This window comes from Diadema antillarum, unplaced genomic scaffold (genome assembly GCF_040938485.1).
Source record: "Diadema antillarum isolate AM-2024a unplaced genomic scaffold, OU_Dant_1.0 seq00000375_RagTag, whole genome shotgun sequence".
In the NCBI taxonomy this organism is placed as follows: Eukaryota; Metazoa; Echinodermata; class Echinoidea; order Diadematoida; family Diadematidae; genus Diadema; species Diadema antillarum.
Window position 1 is genome coordinate 856,368 of NW_027271374.1, and position 21,019 is coordinate 877,386.

Here is a 21,019-nt window from a genome sequence, read left to right on the forward strand (position 1 = left end):
GGAGGTATGGATGTCCCTGATTATTGCTGCACTCATTACATCAACATTTTTGCTACGTATGTCATGATTCTCACCGACTGCTTTTAGTAGCAGATCTCACCTACATTAGTATCCATCATACATGATACTGCATAGATCATCTCATATCAATTTCCCTTCATTTCCATCACAAGAGAATGCTTGAACCCGCTATCTTCTCAAGGCCAATCGAGGTTACAGCATTGCCATCATTTCACATTTCAGACAATACAATATTTGTGACAAACATTCAACTTTCTGTAGGCAAACTCCACTTCAAATTGATATCCCTTTCCCTGATTAATTAAAAGACTTTTGGCATTTTTCTTTTTTTTTTTTTTTTTGTTGCTAGCACTGCACTCTGCACACCACAATATCTTTTACATACTGTACCTAAGGCAAGGCTTGACATTAGAGGTGGTTTGGGGCCACTAAGAATTGAATTGATGTTGGGCCACCAAATTTCCCAAAGGTTATCTTTAGTGGCCCTATTGGGCAGCTTAGATTCAAAATGGATTGTAACCTTTCCCTTTATTTTCAGCCAATCCATTTCTTTTTCAGGCCACCTGAATTTCATACTGAAAGATTTTAGTGGCCTATGTGGGCCAGCAGAGAAAATGAGATGGTGTCAAATCGTAACTATGGTACAATGTATATCTCTCTTATTCCAACAGTACTGTGCTAGGTGTGGGTAGTCTATAGGCACAAATTGTACGGAATTCATGAAGTGCTTTGAATACTGTTACGAAGATTTTAACTGAAGCAGGAATTGCATCTACATACAATGGCAATGTAAAGTCAATCACAGTTATGCAAAAAAAAATTTAAAAAAAATGCCCGAAGACATTTTAACAAGTAAAATCAATCTCTTGCTAGGTGTGGGTAGTCCCTAGCTGCGCGAGTTAGATCACATTCTCGTATTCACACTTCAGACATTACCATTCACATTCTTATTTCTCTCTTATTTATGCAATCATGTCTTAACTGAATTAAATTACTTGTGTCACTTGTATTGGTAACTATGACAACCCCCCCCCCCCCCTCATACATACTGCCAGCAACACACTGATGATCATAAGAAATGCCATGATATTAGACAGAGTAGAAATAGAATATCAAATGCAGTTGTGGACAATTTTCTTCTACTAGGTAGGGCAAAAAACACATTCTATAACATAGTCCAATATAACATTCAACACAGAAATTGAATGAATATTACTTTCTGTTAACAAACAACTGATTTACTTCAATACCTAATCTGTCATTCCCACAATCTATATATTGATAAGAAGAGTGACCGAAAAAAAAAGAAAAAATGAAAGAAAGACAGGAAACAGATCAGAAACTGAAGTTTGGAAACACACAAACAAGCAAAAGAAGTATTTTGAAGTTATTTTGTTTACCCAAGAGTAAATGCATCTGAAACTGGTTGTCATAATTTTTCACCAATAAGGCAGGACAAACTGTGGGAGATATTACGAAACAGTCAGCAGTAATCTTTTGAAACATACTGATGTACAGTGTACACTGAAAAAAAAAAATTGTAGGCAAACAATGCATCATGGTTTAGAAATGGGGAAAGGGTCTGTACAAAGCATAAAACAAAAGTTCAGACAATCATACCTTTACAACCATGTTTTTTACATTAGCGTGAAGAAAAATTCATTAATAATACAGCAGTTCTACAAATTACATAGCAGTTTTGTGAGGAGCCAGTGAAAAATTAGTACCCCTGAGAGTGATTACCCTAGAATGCCCCTTTGATACTCACCTCTTCCTGTAGTCTGGTCTTCCACTGGGCCTCCATGTGTTGCACCATGGCCTTCTCTTGGCTGAGCTGTTCGCGGGCCTGGTCCAGCTCGCTCCGCAGGGCCTGGACCTCAGGGGAGGGTCTGGACATCCTTTCGGTCAGCTGTTTGATCAGCTCCTCATGTCCTGTTCCCCAAAAATTAAAGAAAGAGATCAGTAAGCAGTGCATAAAACCCAAAGAAAGGTGCTGGCATGACAGGTTTTGCATTGTTTTCACACCTTTCTACATCTAGGCTGGTGGTATTATTGACCTGTTTTAGGGCAAGGCCAAGCTATTTGATCACACAAGATTGAAAATTCAAAATGGGTCAATCTACATAAACTCAGTATCATTTTAAAGCTAAGAAGTTAAAATACAAGAACTTCATAAAGAAAAAGTAAAAATCCTTCCGCATAACCAGCAATAAATTAATTAATCTGCATAAATTAAAATTTAGAGTAACGCATGGGACATTCAAAAATTCTGCATTTTAAAATATATCTTTTGATCTTTACAAGTTTTTATGAAAATAAGTATGGTGACCTTAAGTCTGAATGACAAGTTATCACGACTGTGATTTTCAGTTTCTCAACTGATTTAATATGCAAATGAGGGATGGGTCAAAATTAGCATGTCCCACGCATTACTTTTTAAGGTCATTATTTCTCATTTGTACAAAAGTTAATGATTTAATTGACTTGAAACTTTCAAAAGACCAAATTCACAATGGACCTAATCATATCCAAGAGATAAAAAGTTAGTCTGATAAATCTCATACTTGCAATTTTTAATTGAATTTAGTAACGCGTGGGACATTTCAGTAACGCTGGGACGATTTGTGTACAAGTCAATGGAAGTGTATTAAATCTTAGCCTTCTATGGAAAATGTGTACATTATTGAGGGATTTTTTGTAATTTTCTGAATTCTGACTTGAAATTTGGCGAAAAGTTCCACTTTGGATAAATAATATTCACAAAAGATCATTACATGCTATTTCTAAGGTCACATTCAAAGTCAAATGTAAAAAAATAAAGGATAACACTGTCAGGCATTTCAGATTTTTTATTTTATCTATTGTTCTGGTGGGTCTAAATCATTGAAATTTGCAAGAATTTATTAGAAATACATCTATTTAGATAATTAGTACCACATATTAAAGTTTCTCTGAGCAAATGTGCAATTCACATCACAATATTCATAGTGACAAAAATGTCCCACGCGTTACTTGTCCCACGCGTTACTATACCTATCTTTCTATAATTGACCTTGAGAGAAAACAGTTTCATGATTTTTTTCTGAAATATTATGTTTCAGGTACAGTTATTGTTGTAGAAAAAGATGTTTGTAATGATTTTATAGTATACCAAGTATTTTCACAATAATTGAGATAAAAAGTAAAAGAAGAAAAAAAAGGACAATCTTTGTGGTCCCACGCATTACTGGAGAATAAATTTGCATAAACTAAATATCGAATGCATGATTCTCAATATTTCTATTGCTTTGAACAAAGATACCTACAATGTACTAGCTATCAAAAGCAGCCCAGCATATGAAGTTTCATTCTAAACAGTGCAATATAGGGCTCAATCTTCTTGTGATGTCCCATGCGTTACTGGTGCAAAGTAGCTTGGACTTGCCCTTTAATGCGTTCAATTCTAAACTTTGTCTGATTAGATACACACATCATGCAGAAGTCACAACTTTGATTCACAAGTAATGCACATAATATAGTCTGGGTGCAAGAGAGCTGAACCTCATTTTACCATCCACCCAATGCTTTACCCTATTTCAAAAGTGTTGAATCAAAATCTGGATGATGCAACTCTTGTATCCTCAAGGGTTTTGAGATAGTCAAGACGGCCTCCAATGTGGCCACCAAAATCTGTGCCTATATATATATTTCCTTATAAATGGTGAAAAGTTGAAAAGAAAATATATGGTTTTAACTTTGAGGGTGGTTAATCAAAACCTGAATGATGCAACTCTTGCATCCTCAAGGATTTTTCGAAATATTCGAGATGGCCACCAAAAATTGAAATTCCCATATATACAGTCAAACCTGCCTTTAGCAGCCACCTGTCTATGGCAGCCACCTGCCATACGCAGCCACAGAAAAATCTTCCCAAGAGAAAAGTAAACTTAGAGACCCTGTGCATAGCAGCCACTGACTTTGGCACCTAGACTAATATACCATATATCTGAGTGAATTTGAGGAAAAGCCAAATCAGGGTCTGTGCCACTTTTGCTGAGCTGGCAGCACACAGCAGCACACACCAATACAAAATAATATTACCGGGTAATCAAGGTGAGTGGTGAAAGAATTAGAAGTTGCACTTGCAGTGTTGAGCTCCACAAGGTTTAGATATAATTGTGTGAGAGCTTCTACATGTATACATCCACTGAAGGCAGTTTTTAATCAAATTCTGCTGTTGACTCAATACAGCATCAGATACCTCCTTTAGCCTCAACATCCACAGCAATGTTTTGTGGATGAAAGAGACCCTGTACTTTACAGAATGTGATCTTGACGTTTGGACAAGCTACATTCAGGGATCTGTAATTGTTTATGCCTGCATTAATTTATTTGATTATTTCACGCCAGTGTTAATTTATTTGATTATTATTTCATTAAGGACACAGTTAGATATGTGTTTTTCCATGTGTCCTGTTACAACAGTGATATCCTTCATGAAATATAGCACTCTACGAATAAAAGTTGTTGTTCTATTAAATCTCTCTAATGACTCAAACAGCTCTTCTCATTGGATGTTTCAAATCATAATAGAGAGTACCAAAGTGATGACGTCACAATCTTTTGTCATAGCTTGGGTAAGAACCAAGTGCATGCGTAAGTACTCGGTAAGCACTATATGGGCACCCCTTCCCGCTTCATCATGAATATTAGTCATCTACATGTATCCATAATACTGTGAAAATACATGATTTTTACATTTCCCGGCAGCATTTTTACATTTCCTGGCAAAACTAAACATTTTTCCATCTCCTGGCGAGACGTTTTAACATTCCCAGTTGATGCAATTTTTCGAGATTTTTATATTTCCCGGCGATACGTTTTTACATTCTATGGCACGTATCCAGCGTTCTGCCATTTACTAGTACAGCATCTTACTGCCTGATGAATATTCATGATGAAACGGGACGGGTGCCCAAATAGTGCATGCGTAAGTACTCAGGCCAGGTGAGGTTGTTTAGAACCAGTTTCCATGACGATGAACAGCTATGACATCACACATTGGTACTCTATAATTTCTCACAAAATTTAGAAGCCTTCGACAAATGGGCAAAATTCCTGTTCTTTTGCTTAAAAATCTTCCATGAATACAAAACTATTTCACTATAAACAAATTGAATAATTTTAAAGGCTTCTCTGTGCTGTCTCCGTGGCTTTTAGTCACATACAAAGTGTTCTCAGACTGTGTGGTAAAAACAATGAGTCTGGTATCTAACACTGCTCCTTCTTTTGTACCAAGGGTGGCGAAGGGTCTATGAAAGCGATACAAATGACCCTTGGTATGACTAATTAATATTCACCGGGGTTTACAAGACCTACTAATTGGACTCTAATGAGTTCCCTTGTAGCCATTCCTGTGTGTTTTGCACAGGGTCTACAACTTGTAACCCCAAGCTTAGAGAACAATGCACAAAGATAGTGTATCACAGTACAGGGTATTGTTGGCTTGGGTTTGTTTGTGTTGTTTTGATTTTTTAAACAAATTTCACTTGCCAGAGAGGAAATGAAGAGGTCCTTGAGTGCAGTAGGAGCAAAACTCACACCGTTCATTATGTAGTGAAGGCCTACATTAGAAGGTTGTCTGAATGGGTTGAGCAATTATTGTGCATGGCCAAATACATATTGCCTACGTGGTTGATGTACAATATTGTTAACTAATACTGTTAGTATTATGGGAATACCCCTTGAATAAGTCTTAACTTTCCTGAATTGATACTCAGCCTATGCATATCATTCTTTTGATTAAAGTTTGTAACATAAAATGATATTCCATTTTTTTAAAAAGATTGAGAGGAAAAGTAAAATATGCCCTGAACCAGTCTATTTCTTTTCTTTTAGTCCTTGTTACATTTTTTTCATTTTGAGGGGGAACAGCTATCTATACCTTTTACATGAAGGAAGCATTGTGTGCTTTTCGTGTCTATCTGCTGATGCCTCAGCTTATAGATATGCCAACTTGTTAAGATCACTGTCATTGTTAATGTTCTTGCTGGTACAACACAAACAAAGCATGGAGACTTTACACATATCTAATGCATGTGTATCTATATTTCCATGTCTACACCCCCTCCCCCCATCACAAAGATTATGAAGTTGAAGCATGCCTTTCATCACAATGAAGTATGTGGATGATTACACATACACCCATATCAATCCAAACGTATATTCATCTTCATTTTTCTTTCACTATTTTAAACACAAATTCCTTTTGGTACTTACTTTATAACTATCAAAAAGGTGCATTTCATACATGTTTGAATTAAAGCTGTATCGGTACATTCACAGCAATCTCATTTGACTGGCAATGAAGAGAGAGAGAAAAAAAAAGACAGCAAAAATAGACACATTCTTCTAACCAGCATCAATCTCTCGGCATATCAGAAAAAATGAAAATTCCTATTTTTGCCGAGGCTGCTACCAGCATATTGGTACCTTGAAAAAAAGAAAATTAATGCATTGCATTAAAAAAGAATTTAATAGTCCCCTGCTACAATACGTGGTTTCACTTGCAATTATGTTTCCTTTGCTATCATACCATTGCCTTGCAAGAATGAAAGGAAAAAATGTGAAGAAAAAAAATGAAGAAAGAAATCGTCTTCTCACGTCATGGCCTTCAATTAGTGTTACCATGGCAACACTTACATACAATGTACAAAATGATTACAATATTGAACAGAGTAAAGATTATGATTCATAAGCGGCAGCAAAATATGCGTTGATACTCGCGCATTGCCACCCAAGGGAGTCGTGATGCATACAGCGACCGAACGACATACACTGTAGCATGATGGCTAGCATAATGATGGCAGGCGAGTCTTAAGACGTTGCAATGGACATATAATACCATGGAATGAACCTTCAGATACATGAGTTTTTTGTCCAGGTTCATTTAAAGGACAAGCTCACCTTAATATACATGTGGATTGAGTGAATGCAGCAAATATCAGTAGAACACATCAGTGAAGGTTTGAGGAAAAACAGACATCCATTCAGAAGCTATGAATTTTTAAAGTATCTGTGCACTCACTGCTGGATGAGCAGACTACTAAGTCCTCTTTATGATGTCACTTGCATAGAAGGAAGGGAATAGAAAGAGAATTCCACAAAATTTCATTTTTTTTTTGAAAAGTACACACTCCCTTGACTTGTTACTAATGTAATCCGATCAGCAGAGACCATTGAAACATTTAAAAAGCTTCTGAAATCACATATGTTCGCATCTTGTTTTGATTGAATTTTCAACGAATTGTTCATTGGGTGTGTATCTCTATCTATCTCTTCTTCTTTTTCAACCTTCTTATGTACAATTATGACTATGATGTATGCTATTCTTTTCATAATTACGTCCCTCTGCGCCTCAGAATAGGATACTAGATCGAAGGCACATTACAAATGCTGTACTTATTATTAATATTATTCCCCCTGTCTTTTGAAGGAGGCAAGTCAAGTGTTCTTTCATCACATGTATGTGATTACAAGTAAAAAATAATAAATCATATCTACACTTTTACAGAATACATAGACCAAAAATAGTTCTCTTACCTGTAAAACTAAATAATAAGTGATACGCTGTGATGGTCTGTAAACTGTAAACATGATTTTTTTTTTCTGTTCTATTCGTTGTATGCTATGTACATTGTATGTATTTCTTCTGCAGGACCACTATGCTGCCCCTACTTGAAAAAAAAAAAAAGAAAAGAAAATGATCTGACTTCTGACAACTACCAGAAAGACTTCACTCCACAGCATCGAGGTCGCATGCATCGATATTGAGATTTTGCGCAAATAGAAGTGGAGTGCTCGGGAATAATTTCAGGATTAACGTGCCACTGTGCAAACTAAGCTGGCTTTGGTGATTGATTGTCAGACATGAACTGATTATGAATGGGTGATGAAATTTACCCTGACACACACAAGTAAACAGACACACAGACACACACAGACACATATCCACACACACACTTTCACCTCCATTTTACAACACTGTCATAATGCATTACATGCTTTAATGCATTACAAAATATCATTGTGTTTTGTCAAAGAAGGAGGATATCACGTGTAGTACAAAACATTCAACAAAAACTGTTCCCCATCAATTGGAAGCATACAAACCAACTAACTTATCACTTTGCGGGAATTATTCAATAAATACACTACACACCCTAGGCCTAGGTTTATTTCTTTTTTATAACAGGGGACCATAACCATTTCCACTGCAAAGGAAAAGACACAGTATATTCACTCTATCACACTACGTCAGAATTATTCTGTCCCGCACACAAGAATTTTTCCAGAATCTTGGTTATCTCCTCAACCCTTTGTATGCTTTGAGTGCTGATTGGCACACAAAACCCAATAGTTACGTTCAGACGGGAGCCCTTAACCTCGAAGTTAGGAAACTTCGAGGTTAGAGCTTGTAGTTAGGGACCGTGAAGACGCACTCGTAGTTTGCAAACCTCGAGGTTTGCTCGATGTTTCGAGCCACGAGAAATCTTATGGTTAGCGCTCTAACCACGAGCCGCGGGGGGTCCCCACTCGTAGTTAACCACCGTGTGGACACAAAAAACAACGAACTCGAAGTTAAGAGTGACCTCGCCGTAAACTCCAGCCCCCACAATTTCCCTCTGCTTCCGGGTCAACCTCCCAAACGTACACCACAAATAGACTACACGTGAAAAACCTACAATTGTATGACGCACGACACAACATCATCTTTTCTTCCCATGCGCAGGGAGGTGTCGCACCTCCCTGCCATGCGCTTGATCTCTGAAACTGAACACATCGAACTCGCTACTGTATTTTATATTCTTCTCCGACGCTAAAAAAATGTTTTCGACGAATATCTTCATAAAGGCATAAAGTCATCAGTGCAGTGCTATCTCTGCATACCATGACAGAGAAAAAGAGTACCTGTAAGCGAGTCCGACAGGGTTGGACTAAAGAATAAATAGACGCCTTGTTAGCAGTGTGGGCTGAAACTTCCGGTTTTGTGGTTTTAACATCGAGTGGGACCCACTCGTAGTTACGGGGGGGGGGGGGGGGGGGGGGCAGAAACTTAACCTCGAGGTTTCGTAACCTCGAGGTTAAGATTCGTCGTGTGGACACACGTCGTAGTTAGGGGGCAAGAGCTAAACCTCGAGGTTTCCTAACCTTGAGGTTAGGACCTGCCGTCTGAACGTAACTAATAATAGCAAGGCGCACACTGTCTAAAGTCCCTGGCACAGAAAACCTAGATGAACATCATCAACATTCCTCAACATCTCTCACAATGGATTCCTCATTTATGATTACTTTCCAGTTCAAGTAATCATCCTTTAATAAATTTATCCTTTGAATTATATCTCAAAGTATTTTTCACTCATCTATTCATCTAGAAGGTGCATGCTTCTGATGCTGATGCTACTTCTGATACATTTCTTCATGTGCATGATCCTCCTTACAACAAAGAGCTATTGAATCCTAAGAAATTTTTATCTCTATCAACAGTTTGTCTTGGGATAGTGAACAGCAGTACCTGAGAATTATCAGAACAACACCTGTATACTTGATTGGCACCCAATAATTGAAGGTCTATACCTGTATGTATGTATGTTAAACAGAACAGATTCTTATTAATTCTGAGCCTATACACACAGGAAAAAAAAAAAGACTTTATAGTGAGATATACATAAAAAAACTTGGGACATTTACAACATCCAGATAGAAAAATTTTTAATACGAAAAACCTCATTGCTGCAATGTGTTACAGTGCATCAACATGTCATTTGAATATATCCTTCAAAGGTGGGAAACACAGGGAAATTTAACAAACCTGCAGTGCTTTAGAAACATGATTTGTTGTTTCTTTTCTATTAAAGGAACCAACAAACAAACAACAATATGGCTTACGATGCAAAATGGACTGATGGTGTTGCAAAAATATTCTATCACGGACAAACTGCATATTCTGGCAAGATTCTGTTTTGGGCAATCATTCTCACACAACACACATGCACAATGAGATATGTTACCATTAATCAATAATGTTTCTCTCCTTCCAGACCCCCCCCCCCCCCCACACCATGCTCCCCTTAATAGCACAGTACCAGTAACACACTTGCTGGCGCATGAATATATCTCAGGTGTGCATCCGATGCTAATTCCAGTTTCCATGGCAACAATCTCTTCCTCTGCACCGTTTTGGTCTGCAAATGTTGAGCCACTTGTCTCATACGTAAGCAAGGTCATCTTGGCTGTAGTTAGCCAGAGAACCATCCCCCACCTTCTCCCCCCCCCCCCCCCTCCCAACGAATGCTGGGATGAATCTAATAATCATTATCATTCCATCATCATTTTCAGAGCAGGCCAAGGCTGACTGAATCAAGGACACATTAAAAAGTGTACACATACTGACAGTACACAATTTTGGTCATATCATGTATGCGCCTTATCCCGTTGAGGACGAGTCCAGGGTATACTCGGGCAAGTGTACATGGGAAATGCGTGTTGTAGCAAGATCAAACTATCCTCAACGGGTTATTAGTGTATGGTCTGTAATTTAAGGTTACATTGGACACTAATTGGTCACTGTTTCTGGAAGAATCCCTATTAGAAGTCTTGTCCACTGAGCATTTCTATGCTTTGACGTTGTACATTTCTGTAACAGAATTCTTACTATTTACTGCGTTATCTACGGTAATAAACAAATTACTCCCTTGAGCTTTTACTTTTTTAATTGTTTGTTTTTGGCACAGGAATTTTCAAAAGCCTCTCCACAGCTTAAAGGGATGGTACAGTTTTGGTTGAGATAGGGATTCAGGTTTTAACTTTCTTGCCAGATAATTAGAAACCACTCACATTAAAAATTGAAGAGCATATTAAAATTCTAAGAGGAATTCAAAGTTTATTTGTTGAAAAACAGGTAAGGTAAAACAAAGTGATCCTAATAAAAGGTGGGTCCCACCTTTTATAAGGACCTCTTTGATTTTGGATATCCCAGTCATTTCAAAACTGTTTTTCATTAAGTTAAAACCTGAATCCTCATCTTAATCAAAACTATATCCTCCCTTTCTAACTTTTAACGTTAGAACTATTTAAACCCAAAAGGGCAGGGAGTGGGATTTAGACTGTTTCCACAGTTAAACGAGAACATTCAATTCTCACTGATCCATGAAATAGGCCTGTGCATCATTTGTTTTATAAAATGGGCCTGTAAATTAATGAAGTTCTTTTTCCCCATCATGCATCTGGTACACCTACAATAATATAAACAAAACAATACAAGGCTTGAGCCATGCGATCGGATCAGGCCTTTGGATTTTACCGGATACATGGCTCAGTGTGGATCAGTAAAAATCAATGCATGATAATTGACCAATCAGATTGCAGAGATTCTAAAGCCCATTTTATAGCACTTGGTAAACATCACAATAAAGAAAACATGCAGAAAAGATGAAAGACCAACTTACAATATTTGTCTTAAAATTACATCACCTTTTCTCTCCGTCTCTTTCAGTTCTCAACATTCAATGATACCGGTGCGCAACATATCAGACACAATGTGAATTTATTCACCAACACGATGTAAAGGAACACCACAAAAGACAAGAAAAGGGAGGAAAATAAATGTCCTGTACTCACTCGACTGTTCTGACTTGAAATCTCTACCAAGCTCGGCGCTCCTCCTGCAGTGAAGATGAAGAGAATGGTGATGATATTAGGTTGAGATGGAGAGATGAAGAGAGGGGAGAATTGCAAATGAGACTCGTGTCGGCACAGCATCGGTAATTGTTCGCCTTCTCTGCATGCGGCGGCAGTAAGAGAGAGAGAGAGAAATTCCCAGCGTGCAAATTTTAAAGCCATTGTGTGCAGTATCCAGAATTAATCTCTTTTCTCTCCCCCTCTCCCTCCTCTCTTATCTCTCTCCTTATCTCTCTCTATCTTTCTATCTCTTTCTTTATCTCCTGCCTTCTCTGTCTTTCTTTCTTTTCTCTTCTCTCCTTTGTCTCTTTTTTCCTTTCTCTCTCACTCTCTTTCATATTCGACCAATCTTTTCCCCATCTTCCCTCCTCCTCTTTCATTTCTCTCCTTCCCCCCTCTCTCTCTCTCTATCTATGTATCTTTCTATCTATCTATCTATCTATCTATCTATCTAACTATCTATCTATCTATCTATCTAACTATCTATCTATCTATTTATCTATTTATCTATCTATCTATCTCTATCTATCTAGCTCTATCTATCTCTATCTCTATCTATCTATCTATCTATCTATATCTATCTATCTATCTATCTATCTATCTATCTATCTATCTATCTATCTATCTGATCTATCTATCTATCTATCTATCTATCTATCTATCTATATCTCTTTCTCCCTATCACCCTTTCTCTTGCTATCTCTCATTTTTCCTTCTCTTTCTATTTCTCTCTCAGCCTCCCTCGACTCCAATAAAGGACCAATTACCACCACACTGGTAACAGTTCACGCCTCGGCAAAGAAGCAGGGTGTACACTGGTGTTTCTTGGCAGATAACAAATATTGCACCGTGACTATCCATTCTTCATTTTCTAAAAATGAAGGCTCTGGAAGACAAATATCCACTGTTCTTTCCTCAAGATATTAGTACCGATAGCCTTAGATACATTTGACTATATCTTTCATAGTCGTTTATGAAAAAAATAAGTATCATTCTTTAAAGGGGCTGTACAGTACTGGTTGAGGTGGGGATTCATGTTTTTTACATTCCTAAGTGAGATAATGAGAAACCTCTTATGAAATATGAAAGACCATGTAATTTTAAGAAGGATTCAACGTTTATTTGATGAAAATTGGTTTTCAAAAGGCTGAGATATCCCAAAAAGTGATGATAATAAGACTACAGGCCACGCCTTTTATTAGGATCTCTTTGCTTCACCTTGTTTTTGGATATCTCAGCCATTTTAAAATCGACTTTCATCAAATAAACTTTTGATACCCCTTAGAATTGCATGCTCTTTGACATCTCATAGAGTGGTTTCTGAATATCTCGCAAAACGTTAAAGGCTAAATCCTCACCTCGACTAGAACTGTACACACCCTTTAAATTGTTGTTGATGAGGGAATGGCATGTGTGTGTTCTATAATACTAACAGATGATGAGAATCATAGCATAATATTTATCATAGTTAAAGGGATGGTACAGTATTGGTGGAGATGAGAATTGGGCTTTTAACTTTTTGCGAGATACCAAGAAAACACTTACGAAATAGTACAGAGCATACCATTTTAAGAGGAATTCAAAGTTTATTTGATGAAAATTGGGTTTGGAATGACTGAAACATCCAAAAACAAAGTAAAACAAAGTGATCGTAATAAAGTGTGGGTCCCACAATTTACTAGAATCGCTCTGTTTTGGATATCTCAGGCATTTCAAAACCAATTTTCATCAAATAAACGTTGAATTCCTCGTGGAATATACATGCTCTTTCATATTTCATAAGAGGTTTCTCATTATCTCACCAAAAAATTTTAGAAACCTGAAATTAGATCTCAACCAAAACTAAACGATCCCTTCTAATGTCGAGCCTTGAATAGGAATTGGTTTCTTTCATCTTTCTTTTCCCATTTCAAAGAAATTGTACATTTCCCATCAAAATGAACTTTGTGTCACTGATGGGGACAAAACGGTAAACACCCAAACTCACCCACACAGGTCATCATTAGGAGTTATTACCCCTGATTTGAACAACTTGCCACAATATGGCATTGCTTTAATATTTGAGGCCAAGTACAAAAAAAAAAAATTGTTTCTTGTCCTAACTTTCTGAGAAAAAAACAAGGAGGATGAGGGCACTTATGTTTTTTTGCTTCAATGCTCTTTGGATAGTCTAATTTTCAGTCATCTTTTAAGTACAGTACTGTACGAGCTGAAATTTCCGCGTACAGATATTTTCGCGAATTGCTACATGGAGGACATTTTCGCGTGTTGTTAATTTCGCGGTTGCGAGGGTCTAACTGAACTTAGCTATTCGCACGTTGTTACTTTCGCGGTTCAAAGGCGATTCGTGAAATTCACGAAAATAAAACCACCGCGAAAATTTCAGCTCGTACAGTATGATATGTAGGCTGTGCATGTGTGAGGCTCAATGGCTGGAGACAGCAAATATAAATTCAATATTTCATCTTTTTATCACTAAGGAATTTTAAAAAAAAACTTAAAAAAAAAAAAAATCCAGCGGCACATAATGACGTGGGCGGGAACGAGAAACTAATGATTTCTTTTCCTTGGCCAGATAGAATAATCATAGCAAACCAATTCTGAAAAGACAAAAACTAGTTAATGAGTAATCTGTACTTTGATGAGGGAGTAATGACTTCCATCAAAGTTTAATCTTCAGCGAGATCAAAACGCCACCCTCGAGAATATCTCCAGGGCACTCAAGTGCTCCCCTGTCGTAATCAACAGCATCCAGTTGGTAAATTGCATTTCCCACAATACCACAGCTTGCCCACAAATGCAACATTTTTTTCTTCTACTTTTTTTTTTTCCTGGCTACATTTCTCATCAAGAATCTGCACCATTGTCAATTGATGGCATAGGCCATCATTTCTAGAGCATCTTGGGAGATATTGACAAAAATTTGAATTTATTTTCATCTTGGAAAATCATTCTTATGCAGATTACGCTGAAATATTATATGTCACAGACATTCAAACAAGGCAAATAAAATAAATCTACAGTATTGAAATCAGTACAAGGTAAATTGAAAACCGGAAAAAAAAAGAAGGATTCATAAACAGCCATGTATCAGCTTGCATCAGTTTTAACAGTGTACACAGACAATATAGACATCATTTTCAGACAGAGCATGTATCTCTATGTTTGTTCCCTACTCAGAAAAAGAAAATTAAAAGAAAGCAAAACAAATCTGCAGCTATGAGTGAAGTTATACTAAAATATTTACCTTGAACAAGCACGGTCTACATTCTCCATTTCTTTCAAGTATTTAAATTTAAGTACTTTTCAATGCAAAAAGATATGTGCAGGTATTCTTACGAAGGTGTACATACACACCAGTGACACATACATTGTACCCCCATCCCCCCCCCCCCAACACACACATATTCTCACATCCCACTACAGGCACACGTTTTAATCTGCAAAATCACAATTTTACTTAAAGGGATGGTATAGTATTGGTTGATATGAGGATTCAGATTTTAACTTTTTACAGGACACTTAGAAACCACTTAATGAAACGTTAAAGAGCATACCATTCTAAAAGGAATTCAAGATTTATTTGATGAAAATCGGTTTTGAAATGGCCGAGATATCCAAAAACAAAGTAAAACAAAGCGATCCTGATTAACAAGGTGGGTCCAACCTTTTCTTAGGATCACAATGTTTTGGATATCTTGGCCTTTTCAAAACCGATTTTCACATAAAAACTTTGATGAATTCCTCTGAGAATTATATGCTCAGCTCCTTCATATTTCATAAGACGTTTCTCATTATTCAAAAAAAATCACCATAAAAAAACGTTCACGTGGAAACTTGAAGTCCCATCTCAACCAAAACTGTGCCATACCTCAAACGATGTGACATGCATGCTGATGTTTGCACTCCAGAATTTTATTCATACAGTTGCCACTCACTTGCTGAAATAAATCATACACACACTTACATCATATGTATACACTACATGTACATGCCATCCATGCTGTAAGTAAATGAAAACAGAAAACCTTTGGCTAAAGTGGCCAGTCAGCGATATGACACACAATTTAATTTCACTAATGTGACCCGGTAGAAACAGCCCATTGCTTTTACAGTCCCCAAGGACACTTCCGGACACTTTTTGCAATGCTTTTTGCAAGCTTTTAGCTGATTATGAACAAGGTACACTGAAAAAAAAAAGAATCATCAAGCAATTGTTAGAGCCATATTAAAATGCTATGCACTAGTGTGGAAAGCTTCAAGGTAGCTTACAAAGGTTGAGGTATATTATGAAGGAGGCACAGTGAACTCCCGCCCCCCCCCCAAAAAAAAAAACAACAACAGCAACAACAAAAACACATGAACAAACAAACAAACAAACAAACAAACAAACAAACAAACAAACCTTGAAGGAATTACCATGTCCATTTTAAAATGCTATGCACTAATGTAGAAAGCTTTCAGATACAGTAGTTTAGCTTATTAAAACTTGACTTATTTAGTAACTCTTCATTTGTTTATCATTTCATTATCATTGCAAACTTACTATATTTTGGGGTGTTGTTGTTGGATCTCTTGGGCAGGGGGGACTTTGTGTGAAATTGCATTGAGCATTTTTTTACAAGACATTGCCAAGGGTTATGTAACCATTTCTCTTAAAAAAAAAAGAGCATGTAAACTGTAAGATCATTTGAGCAATACAAAAATTCATGGAAATATATACCCCAGGCATATCTTTCACACAAATAAACCAAAAGCCCCTTTACAGCTAAAACATAGTTTTCAGAAAGGCTAAAAATTCATCTTCCACCATCTGGAATTTGCTAGCAATATATCAAAAGGCTCTAACAGGAAACTTGTTTGGCTGATGCGATTTGCCAGAATAATGTGTTGTTTTGGAGTACTTTTAGATCAAAAGTGTGAAATAATAAAAGTTGGTTAACCCAACTTTTACTCCTGATGCACCCTCCCTGTTCAGTAGTGGGTACATGTACAGTTGAACCTCTATTATCCGGCCTCCCTTTATCCGGATCTCTCTATTATACGGACGCAATCTCGCCGTGATTTTTTTTTTAAATAATTACGGGAGGAAAGGGGGATTCCCAACTCCTTGAGAACTCCTACACAAACACACATGAATTACATATTACTTCCAACATGATTAACATACATTACATCACATTTCCTTCCATATTGCTTACCCTCAGACATTTTAACATCCCCAAACATCCCCAAATGTAACAATGAAAAGGTTGCAGTATACACATTACTACATGTGGTACCGTGTACTACAATGGGCTACATCAGTACATGTGTATGTACAAACTATATGTACATGTATAAAGCATTGAGTCTCCCGTATCCGGCCAAATCCCTTATCCGGATGAGCCCCGGTCCCGACTTGTCTGGATACGAGAGGTTCAACTGTATGTAGAATGTTACTGGTATGTGATGATCACATTGTGTCCAAGCACGAGTATCGAATCACATAAATGAAGCTAATGATTGGCATGCGATTCATTCTGACTCAATTCATTTGCACTATTGCCTGATATAATTGATGTTATCAATTCAAATACAATTATGCCATACATATGCATCACTACATCACCTCTTTACAGTACGAGGGGGTGAGGTTAGCAGTATCACCACATCGCAATTTACAGAATTGTTTACTGTGACTAATTTCCCTTTACCTGATTCTTACTCTATTCTTTCGCACAACTGTTCATGCATCCTATGCTCCCATCTCAATCAGTGAAATTATTATTATTATTATTATTATTATTATTATTATTATTATTATTATTATTATTATTATTATTATCATTATTATTATTATCATTATTATTATTATTATTATTATTATAGTTATTACTACTACTATTATTATTATCATTATTATTATCATTATTATTTATTTGGCAATTCAATATACAATACAAGCTGACATAGAATACAAACAGAAAATCGTATTACATGATATAAAAATTGTGGCGGTTCCAGGTGCATGCTGCTGGTTGCCAGGGGAGGAAAAGGCAAACTTAATCACCGCGGCTCGAGACCTTCCTCCCTGACCAGTGCATGCACCCAGAATCAGCTATATCAGTGTAAAACAGATATAAACATTATCAAATAATACATTATTTACACAAAAATGCTCTGAATTCAAACACAAATATGACTAAAATTATAACTGAATATAACCGATGCCCTACCCTGACCAGATGGTGTTAGCTCATCCAGCAAAACTGGTGATTTGATATTCTTTCCAACAACAAAAAAAAACCCCAAACAAACAAACAAACAAACAAATGTATCATTGTGAAACCATGGCAGCACATTGCCCAAGGATGATCAAAAATATATTCTGCTCATTTTAAAACTCAACATCCCTCCCAAAATCTCTATGCAGAAACACAACCAATGGAGTGAGCGAAACACTGGTATTTTTTCCCCTAAGAATGAAATCTCAGCTTCTAGCTCACCGCTCCCCTCGGACTGTCACTATTTGACTTCCTCACACTCTCCCTGTGTCGCTTCCCTCCTCAACTCTCCTCTTTCTCAGATCTTCTTTCATCAAAACAACAGTCCTTGCAAAGAATACACATACATAGTGTTACTGCAAACCTCTCTTCCTTATTTCGGATGTTTGGTCTAATTTCTTTTTAACCCTATTCCCACCGGGGGGGGGGGGGGGGGGCATTTTGGGCCCCCCCCCCCCTCGACGTTTCGCGTGATTATTCCGCAACGCGTGATGCTCTCACCGCGACATTTTATGACTTTTTTCTTTCAAGTATCGCGCAACTTTTGAGACCAAATTTGTCACTCCCGGGCATACCGTTTTGAAGCCACGCCCCTTTGAAAAAAATTTGTCGACCCAAAAATTGCTCAAAAACATGATTTTGTGTACAAATCCAATGTAAATTGTGTTTTTGCAATTAATTCATATAAAAATAAATATTTTTACTTTCAATGGCTGATAATGATTCATTTTAGCCCGATTATGCTTTAAAAGGTTTCTGCAACAAATTTTGACGAAAAAAACCACAAAAACAAAAAGTAAAAAAACTAAGAAATAAAATAAACAATGTAAATACATAGGAAATAATTATGAAGCCGAATTTCTGCTTCAATATTTTGGTGAGGATATTGAAAAGAATATGTTCACCAAAAATTAGAAGTCTTGGAGCTTTATCTTTTTATTTATGGGCAAAAATTATTTTTGCATAAATTAGCATAAATTAATTAATATAAAATACATAAATTAAAATTTGAAAAATCTAACTATACAGTCTTGTAGATTACATTGGCCTCTACCTTAGTGCACATTTTCACGAGGATCGCGCGATCCGCGACCGAGATCTGAAGGGGGGGCCAAAAAGGCCCCCCCCCCCCCCCCCCCGTGGTTTCAAGTCCCTCAAAAAACCCGGTGGGATTAGGGTTAAATCCTCTACCATTCTTTTACTTATCTTACTCTACTTGTCAACTTGAAATGGCGTGAAAATTTCCCCAGTAGCAGAGGGTATGAATTGAATGGGCATGAATGTACAGACAGCTTTGAGACTGCTTCGACTTTTATGTTGTTAACTTCACAACATGTTTCACAGCAAAACTACATTTTTTTTTTAGCATACAGTGTAAGAATGAGGTATTTCAGGTTCAGATTATACATCAACATCACAACATGATCCAGGGGCTTCTACGATGGGTTAATTCTAGGATAAAGAACTGAAGAAGTAAAGCGTGATGCATTGCTAAAAATGCACTAACAAGTGAAATTAGATGAAACTATGCTGAAGGCAGTACAGCCATCCGCATGATGAAATGGCAAGAAATGAGATGAAAAAACAATTTGCATTTAATCTGGTCATCATACTGATTTCATCTTTAAAATCATAATTATCTCTAAAGCCTAATTACTAGATACATACATTGTAGAACAAAGCGTCTGTTGAGTGGTTCCAAATGAGAGTGAATGCCCGTTTGTCCAAATATCCTGGTTGCTCTGTCACATTTTTCATCATACTATTGGCGTGGAACCTTATGAGGCATTACCTGGCTATCATTCCGACAATACCTTTATGATATACTAATATAAAACATACATACACTGTAGTTCCACATTAAAGGGTGTGTACAGTTCTGGTCGAGGTGCAGATTTGGCTTTTAACGTTTTGTGAGATATTCAGAAACCACTCTATGAGATGTCAAAGAGCATGCAGTTCTAAGGGGTATCAAAAGTTTATTCGATGAAAATCGGTTTTGAAATGGCTGGGATATCTAAAAACAAGGTGAAACAAAGAGATACTAATAAAGTTGGGGCATGTCGCCTTTTATTATTAGCACTTTTTTGGATATCTCAGCCATTTGAAAACCAATTTTCATCAAATAAACGTTGAATCCTTCTTAAAATTACATGCTCTTTCATATTTCATAAGAGGCTTTTCATTATCTCACTTAGAAATGTTCAAAACATGAATCCCTACCTCAACTAGTACTGTACAGTCCCTTTAAAGGCTGAAATGCATTATCTTCACAAAAAAAAAATATATGTATGCATTTCACAGTGTTACGACCAAAATCACACTGAGAATGATCGCACAAAAGAAACAATCAACTAATGTTCAGGCGGTTTATTAACAGTAATATTGTGGGTACAGACTAGTAATCGGCGTCATATCAGTACAACAATGATCAATAGAAACAATTACAAATCGGTAATGGAATCACTTACATGCGTCCAAACTATCACAAAGTCGCTACAGTTCCCTGATAGTGTCCAGATACGATGTTCGATGCACAAATGAATGATCCGCTATGCACCGATGAATGATTCCTGCGACGTAAATCCGGAGGCACAGGTTACAATAGTCCGCGTTATAATTCCAGGGTATATGTCCACAATAGATCCACAGTATAATGTTCCCAGCAAAATGTGCAGAATCCAACGACCACGTCCAGTCGATGCGTTGAATGATGATTCACTTTATATTGTCCAGCTAGGAATCCAGCCCGTCACAGCTTTGCCGTAGCAATGTCCGTTGACACAAACATTGAGTCTCTCTCCAATGTAGGCAAATTAATTATCTGCAGGCAAAATGTCTCCCAGGCCTTATCTCCACAAACATAACAGGTCAGCAGGTAACACAGGACTGACTATAACAAGTCGCTTCAGAGCCAGAAGTGACGCAACTCTCAGAGCAGAGGTGTTGGGTACTCTGCCTACTGCAGAATTTCTCTGGCTTATATACTATCCATTCACCCCCTTCTAGCACAT

The 21,019-nt window shown here is 37.1% G+C and overlaps 1 protein-coding gene across 1 annotated transcript in view; it reads right to left on the reverse strand.

Annotated features, from left to right (window-relative positions):
- The window catches only part of LOC139731470 (centriole and centriolar satellite protein OFD1-like), a 55,428-nt gene that overhangs the window by 16,216 nt on the left and 18,193 nt on the right, over window positions 1–21,019 (reverse strand). Inside the window, exons 14-15 of the mRNA XM_071642355.1 lie at window positions 11,680–11,723; window positions 1,790–1,953 (exon numbers count right to left, since the gene is read on the reverse strand). Of these exons, the coding sequence (XP_071498456.1) occupies window positions 1,790–1,953; window positions 11,680–11,723 (208 nt within the window). The remainder of the gene's footprint in view (window positions 1–1,789; window positions 1,954–11,679; window positions 11,724–21,019) is intronic.